The following is an 8,587-nucleotide window of genomic DNA, read 5'->3' as shown; positions in this document are numbered from 1 at the left end:
AATTCTCTAACATTGTTTATATTATTTGAATTTTCATCACTTGTTTATGTTCATCATTTCACTTGATAATTTTTGTTGTTCAAAATTATGTGAATTAGTTATTTAGTACTCAACTCATTCAATCATAGAGGACGATATTTTGTTATTACAATAGCGTTTGGTACACTTGTCAAGTGTTCATCAAGTTTCTGGACATACTCACGCATTTTACTAGAAGACGGTAGATGGTTATTTCAACTTTTCGTCTCAAAAATTGAAGGTTCAAGTTTGAAAGAATGTAAATCGTTCTAGTAGTTTGAGATCGAACCACATACTAAAAAATAGGCTTAATATCTCTTTTGGTCCCTCTTTAGGGGGGCAATGTTCAAGTCCGTCCTACCTTTTTTAAAAAGTTCAATGTGGTCCAAACTTGTGAAAAAAGTGTACAATTAAATCCTTTTTGGTCACGACGTTAAATATTTATTGATCCAGCTGACAGCGTGGAGTGATCTGTGCAACGTGGCTGTTTAGGTTCATATCGTGACAGTGACAGTGATTTTCATTAAGAGGGGTTAGGGTTTGGTTTCCTCCCAATTGGTCTTTGAGGTTTGGGAAGTGTTTGGGGAGACATAGGAATGGCTTCCCAAGAGTGTTCTTCGTTTTCGAAAAGCTGGGCCAAAGGATCTTCTCGTTCATTCCATGGTGGTGCTTGTAGGGGAGGTGGGTTAATCCCTACTTGTTACTGTGGTGATATTGCAGTAATCAAAGTGGCCATAACTACGAAGAATGCTGGGAGAAATTTCACCCATAGTTAAACCCCCTGAAACGCGACAACAATCAAAACATATCGAAAACCTCAAGTTCTTAAAATTATCAAATGTAAACCCTAACCTGATTTGCGGAATTCAATTTGCTCTGCAGATTTTAGCTTCAAGATCACCCAATTTGGAAGACAGCTCCTCCAAGATGCTTAACCCCAAATCGCGATTTTTGCAACCCAAACCCTAACTCAGAACTTTTTAACCACTGGCACGTGAACTTTAATGAAAATCACATGTTTACCCCTTATGCAACCACGTTATGAACCTAAACAGATCACTCCACGCTATCAGCTGGATCGTTAAATATTTAACGCCGTGACCAAAAAGGATTTAATTGTACACTTTTTCACAAGTTGGGACCACATTGAACTTTTAAAAAAAGTAGGACGGACTTGAACATTGTCCCCCTAAAAAGGGACCAAAAGATGTATTAAACCTAAAAAATATATATTAAACATCCAAAAGTCAACCTAAAGTCATGAGTGTTTGAATCTAAACCTATCCTATTTTGAGTTTAAATTCTACTCACCGATACAATTATATATGAGATTTGATAAATGATTATTATTTTTATGATATTTATTTTGATTTTATTTTAGGAAGTTATTATATTTATAATTTTTATTTTAATAATTTTTTGTTTTTTAAAAATAAAAACGATTTATAGCCATTTTATTCAAAAATAAAACGCTAACACCTATAATTTTAAGCTAAAAATAATTATAAACAGAGTCAAGAGAAATTCTAATAATTTATTGTGGTACTCGTCTTTTTACCGAAATAATAATACAATATTATACGTAGACTGATCATATTAAAGAAATAAAGAAAATAAATACTATTTATCTATAATTATAACTGTCTTGTGATAATGAATTTAACAAAAAAAAGAAAATTATGAATAATAAATTTAAAAAATACTTTGAAGAGACCCGAAAATAAAGTCTAATATATTTATAAAATAACTTTTTTTGCCCTATTTATATCCGTATAAAATATTTCTTAAAAGAAGATACGCAGTAAGGAGACAAACAGTATCGATCCTTGCATTATATCAACTATCAGTCAAATCAGGTTAAAGACGAGGGCCCTAAAAGGACACTTCTCTCTTATTCAATTTCCCAAAACAAAAAGCAAATAAAATCTCATAGAGGTTCTTACCAATCTCATCACTGCTATATGCATATAAACACTCCGATGATCATACGTCTAGCATAACAATTTATGTTTATATTATTAATTAATTAAAATTAATTATATTGATATTTAGGATAATATTATAAAAACAATAAATTATGATTAAACCGTGTAAAACGAACTTGTCCCTGTTCACATACAATTTAATTTAATTTGCCTAAAATATCCGGACAAAAGAAGTGCTCCCACATTATTTTACAAAACACAGGGCCATGTAATGTTGCCGAAATATTAATATTCCATTGTATTAAAATAATATAAACTTAAATGTGCTGTGTAGACATGTAACATAATACAATATTCAACATCGTTATATTATTGCTTTATTAAGGAGATGAAGGTATTTTTTAACAACACCTCAGTAACGAAAACATTGTTGTGACAAGTTGTTGACATTTTTATTCATTTTTTAATGTACAATATTATCAATAGATATTCTTTTAAAAAGACTTATATATATATATATATATATATATATATATATATATATATATATATATATATTATATAACTAACACTTATTTTAGGTCAAGATATTTTATACATCTATTTATCCAAATTTTATATATGAACTTTTTTTTAAATTTTTCATCACCCAATTATTAATCTATGTCATCAAGTCATCAGTGAAGTTATGATATTTTTCTTTTTTTAATGAGATAAAATTATTAATACCTTATCATACAAATTGTTATTTTCCTATGTATCCACACAATATATCATATAGATACCATGGTATCTATAAATCTCATACAAGTACTTCAACAATGATGTCACCTTTATTAAACTCATTATATACAAATCTCAACATATACATATCACACATGATTAATAAATTAATATATACTTTTTTTGTTAACTCATTACAACAAATGTAAAACATCTTGATATTCATTTTCATAGCAAAATGTAGGGATGACAATGTGGGGGCAGACTAGGCAGGCTAATCCACAGACTTGCAGTGAAAAACACAAGATAGTCGGAGTTTTAAGTCCATTGACCCACATAACTTGTATTCTTTTGATCTAGTGATGAGCTAAGGTAGGCTGACCCGCAAACAATTCAAATCCCTAATTTTTTTCTCCCAAAATACACTTTAGTCACTTATTCTATATTTTGCGATTCTCATTCTTCTTTTGCATTTTTCTTTCTCTCTTGTGAAACATAACACAAAGTGTCTCATTCATCATCTATTATCGTCCCATAACAACACACTCACTTCTAGCTACTTCATGCATGACTATTAAGTTTGATGAGAAACTAATAGTATAGAGTTTCAACCACTTAATTTTGTTAACTATTGAATCAGATATGAAAATTACAGAAACCATTCAATCACTACATACAGATGAAAAAATAATTTTCAAAAAGTATAAAATTTATCATTAATTGAGAAAAAAATTTAAGTCAAGTATGTGGGTCGCCCTACAAACTCGCAAACCAATTCAAATGTGGAATGAACTAATATTTTCAGTTTACATATTTTATGTGGGACGGGTCAGCTTGACCTGCATATTATGGTCCAAGTGCAGAACAAGCCGACTCACATTGTTACTCACAAAATGTCACTTGAACAATCTTGTCTCAGTTAAGTATCTCTTTTAAGTGATTTGGATTAAAAGTAAGATTACTTAATTTTAAGAAAAAACAGCTAATCCACTTCACGATATGTAACTATTAAAAGATTTACTTTCCTTTATTTCATTTGTTTAAGAGACATGTAAAGGAAACTAATAAGAGGGAAGAATTTCAAAAGGAAGGAAGCCTGAATAAAATGTAGAGAAGATAGAAGCTACGAAGCACTTGGCAAATTATTCTTGAGTTTAGATATTATCTATCCCAACATAGTAAATAATCTTTTCCATTTTGCTGGAATAAAATGCATGAAACAAACTTTTATGTATTGCGCGTATAAATTGTTTTATGCAATCTTTTCATTTCTATTATATTATTGATTATTTTTGTGACTGATGATTTTTACATAAAAAATGATTAAAAATAAATAATGTTATGTTAACGCATTTGTTTTACAATATTTTAATACAGTATACGTATTATAATTTTTATTGAATTTAGAATATGTTAATATAATAACAAATAAATAATAAATTAATAAAATAATGATAGATATATTGTATCACAATATAATAAAAAATCTGTGTCAAAATATTTTTTTTCTTAAAAAATAATCAAACAAATAACAATAGTTAAAGTTGATTGTTGTCAGTACTACTCTGGTGAAATTTGTTCTATGTAATACTTTCATTAACAATTCTGGTACATTTACCAATTTCCAAAATACTTTCATTTGATCCGTACCTAAATCCAAATTATCTTGAACTTTGTAATTATGTTATCGAACATTGTATATACAGCTCACATGATCAATTTGATGTATGTATTTTAACCCCCTATTTCTAGCTTATTTTATCGTTCTTAATTAATAGATGTAGACGTACATGTAACCTTCAAGATAGGCCAAACTATCCTTCCAAAACTTTCAGCCATTTAAAACACTGAAAAAAAAAATATATTTTAACACATAAATTTTTTTACATTCTTTTAATATTATTTTTTTCAATAAATTTATTTATTTTTTTAAAAAATTACTCTTTTATACTCATTTTATTTTTGTATTTCGTGTTAAATAGATATACAAGTCACTTTACCATTATTCTACTAAAAAACACAACACTATTTTTTCATTGCCGCTAAGCCTCCAATTGCATGCGCCGCCGTAAAAAATTCAACCAAGATAACGTGGTCTCAAACAAAAAACCTATATACCCTTTGAAAAAAATTAACAGATGAAAACCTCTCTGGTAGTTAATAACCTGCCCGACAAAGTCGACACCTTGACGATCATACGTTGAGGACTTTGAGGTAGGTTAACTTACTCCAAAAATTAAGTCAAAAGGTATGACAGCTAAGGCTAATTGTTAGTCATGTTAGGGGAGGCGCCTTTTAAGATTTATTTCAAACTTTCATTTAATCACCTTTTTGTTTTGTTAATCTCCTCGTTAAAAAAATATCTTCTTTCATCACCTTTCTCTTTTAATCGTGATTTATTATATACATGTATGTATGTATAAGTGTACATATTGAGAGAGAGAGAGAGAATTTAGCGTGTAATGACAAACAGAAATAGAAGATAAAAGGGACAATTCAATAACTATATCAAACATTTTTTATTTGAAATTCTTTTATAATATTGATGTTCGTTCAAAGTGTCGTCTGTAGACTTAAAAATAAGTTAACAATATACTTAAAGACTTAAAGGGCATTTGCTGTCTTAATCTAACAACACATCCATTGTCTGAAGAGCTACATAACTCGCACTTTGGAAAGTACTCGGGACGTCTAAATGCATGCATGTTTCAAACATTTCAATTTTTTTCTTAAATAACCTTTTTAATATTATTCATTTTATATTTTTTGGTGACTAATTTTGTTTTATCCTTTATGGTCACTATCATTTAAAATTTTACTTAGTTGATTTTACACTTGAAGTTTCACCTTTTAAGTGATTAAATGATAAATTTAATGTCCTGTCATCAAGATACATAAAACCAGATGGTATGGTCTTTTATACCATACAGATATACAGCTGATCATGTAAAAACAAAAACAAAAGTCCTAAAGGGTTAAAATAGTGAAGATTCATATATACTATTAGGACAATAAGTAAATATGATGTTTACATTATTTAGTATACCATATCATTTATACATTACAATTTTTTTTAAAAAAAATAAAAAATTTCCAATTTTTTATTTTATATTTAACTTCTTGGCTGTTAATAATAGTTAGATCATTAATGTTATTTATTTTGTAATACATACAATGAATTAGTTATTATGATTTTTTTTATAGTCAGTAACAAATATAAAACTATATGTAAAGTCTAGTTTTCAAAATATAAATAGATATAAATATATAGATAGACAGAGAGAACTAAATTAAAAATCACGTCTAGAATAATGTGTTTAACGGAAAATTTAAATATACAATATTTACCTTGATTTAAAGTAAAGATATTATTGGCAAAGGAGGTTCCGCCTATAGTACTGGGATATCAGTGATATAAGAAAATGAAGAAAATACGGGACGTAGTTATGTAAAAGTGTTTAAAAAATATTTGGAATAGTTGTGAGAACAGTGAAGAATATGGTTCTTGGTAAGCATTATATGGGATATTATCTTCTTTCCACGTATATAAATAGAATAAACGAGAGATAAAGAAAGAAAAGTTAGTCTTATTTCTTAATGGAGGCTGCAGAACCTGAATTTGTGGAGCACGAATGAAGGCACTTGGAGTGGCCTATATAAGTAGGACATATCCTGTGTGCTCTTTTCAAGAGAAGCAACCAAGTGGTACATGGTATATGTTATCTACAACAATGCCTTCTTCTTCTTCTTCTTCTTTCTCTTCCGATGATGCAATCACTGTCCTCTCAAAATGCACTGTTCTGCCTCACCAAAATTCCACTCTAGGTGATCTCAAGCTCTCTATATCTGACCTTAACATGCTTCTCTCTCACTACATTCAAAAGGGCTGTCTCTTCACCACCCCATCTCTCCCCTCTCACACTCTCATCCCTCACCTCATCAACGCGCTTTCTCACACACTCTCCCTTTTCCCTCCCTTCGCTGGCCGTCTCAAAACTGACCATCACGGCTACGTCTACATCGCATGCAACGATGCTGGCGTCGACTTCATCCACGCCACCGCCGATCATATCTCCGTTACCGACCTCCTGCTTCCTTCCCATCTTCATCCAACCCTCAACCACCTCTTTCCTTTCCACCACAAAATTAGTTACACCGCTCATTCCTCCCCTATCATGGCCTTTCAGGTCACCGAGCTCGTTGACGGCCTTTTCATCGGTTGTGCTGTCTGCCACGCTGTCACCGACGGAGCCTCCTTCTGGAACTTCTTTAACACCTTCGCTTCACTTTCTAAAGGAGTAACCATATGTCCCTCCAGGCCTCCGGATTTTCGTCGGGATTCCATCCTCACCTCCAAAATTCTGCTTCGGCTGCCAAAAGGTAATAATTATCACACTAAAAAGAAATTTGTTTCAATTATTCTTTTCGTTCTGGAACTACAAAAATTGACGGCTAACCATCATTCGCTGATATTATTCTTTTAATTATATATATAAGCAGTAAACAGATTAAACATTATTCGCAAAAACTATAATAAAATGTTTTTAATTATCGTGATTAAAAAAATTTATACTCATTAGGAAATAAATAGGTAATTAAACTAAGAAAAAGTAATATATTGTCGATAAAAAATAAATCTTGTGTGAAAGCAAAATTTAGTGGTGGCAACATTTAAAAATTAGAAAAATTGTTTAGTTGCTAATTATTGTTTAAGTAGAAATCAAGGTGACCTTCAACGTTGACGCACCCTTTCGCGAGAGAATCTTCAGCTTCAGCCGTGAGTCAATTCAGAAGCTGAAAGCCGTAGTGAATAATGGTGGGAAAATTTATTGGTTGGAGAATGTTGAGTTGATGGGAAAGCTGAGCCACGATACACAAGCGAAAACGACGGAGATTTCATCGTTTCAATCGTTGTGCGCGCTGATGTGGCGGTCCGTTACAAAGGCGAGGAATCTGGAAGGGAGTAAAGTGACGACGTTTCGAATGGCAGTCAATGTTCGACATCGCATGGAGCCCAAGTTGGGAGACCATTACTTTGGAAACGCGATTCAGAGCATTGCCACGTGTGCAGAAGCGGGTGACGTGGTGTCTAGCGAGCTTGGATGGTGCGCGGAGCAACTGAACAAAAGCGTAAAGGCGTTCGACAGTGCCACAGTGTGCCGCAACGTGGAGAATTGGGAGCGTGAGCCAAAGTGCTTCGAGTTGGGGAACCACGATGGCGCCACTTTGCAGATGGGAAGCTCGCCCAGATTTCCGATGTACGACAATGATTTTGGATGGGGGCGGCCCCTCGCTGTGCGGAGCGGTGGAGCCAACAAGTTTGATGGCAAAATGTCGGCGTTTCCAGGTAGGAATGGCGGTGGTAGCGTTGACTTGGAGGTGGTTTTGGCGCCTCACACCATGGACAAACTTCTCTCTGATCCCGAGTTCATGTCTTATGTCTCCGGTTAGACTGGATAACACTTTTAGAACGTACCATCATTGGTTTCGTTTCGTCAAAATATATAATAAAAATCCGTTTGTCTTTACATTACCTAAAGATCTGAAAGGGAAAAAAGCTACGTTATTTAATATATTCTACTTAGAATTTACTGAAAACTGAATATCTACAAATTTTATTTCCCAACATTCAATTCTTATGTCATCATATTACAAATATTTGAATGTATGAAATATTTGAATTATCAGCTGATATCACCATATATGCTTGAATGCTTGATTCAAGGTTGGACATGTACATTCTAACTGTAAAAAGAAAAGGTTGCAACTTTCTTCTTACTACAAATTACCAGTATATGTTTCTTTTAAACATACTTCTATTCGTGGAATTTATTAAAAATTATGATACAAATCATTTTTGTTCCTATTTAACTGCTGCAATACTTTTGCTGAGTTGAGCTGGAGTTTCATCAATATCAGTA

General features: G+C 31.9%; 1 protein-coding gene across 1 annotated transcript; it reads left to right on the top strand.

Moving 5' to 3' along the window:
* Window positions 1-6,268: 6,268 nt before the first annotated feature.
* Window positions 6,269-8,205, top strand: LOC108327590 (uncharacterized acetyltransferase At3g50280). Its single transcript, XM_017561280.2, has 2 exons — window positions 6,269-7,046; window positions 7,384-8,205. The coding sequence occupies exons 1-2, from the start codon at window positions 6,299-6,301 to the stop codon at window positions 8,115-8,117; spliced, it is 1,482 nt and encodes a 493-aa protein (XP_017416769.2). The 5' UTR covers window positions 6,269-6,298; the 3' UTR covers window positions 8,118-8,205.
* Window positions 8,206-8,587: the final 382 nt, after the last annotated feature.

The sequence above is a fragment of the Vigna angularis genome, chromosome 2 (assembly GCF_016808095.1).
Source record: "Vigna angularis cultivar LongXiaoDou No.4 chromosome 2, ASM1680809v1, whole genome shotgun sequence".
Lineage (NCBI taxonomy): Eukaryota > Viridiplantae > Streptophyta > Magnoliopsida > Fabales > Fabaceae > Vigna > Vigna angularis.
The sequence above is the reverse complement of the archived record's forward strand: the minus strand, read 5'-3'. Positions and strand labels throughout refer to the sequence as shown.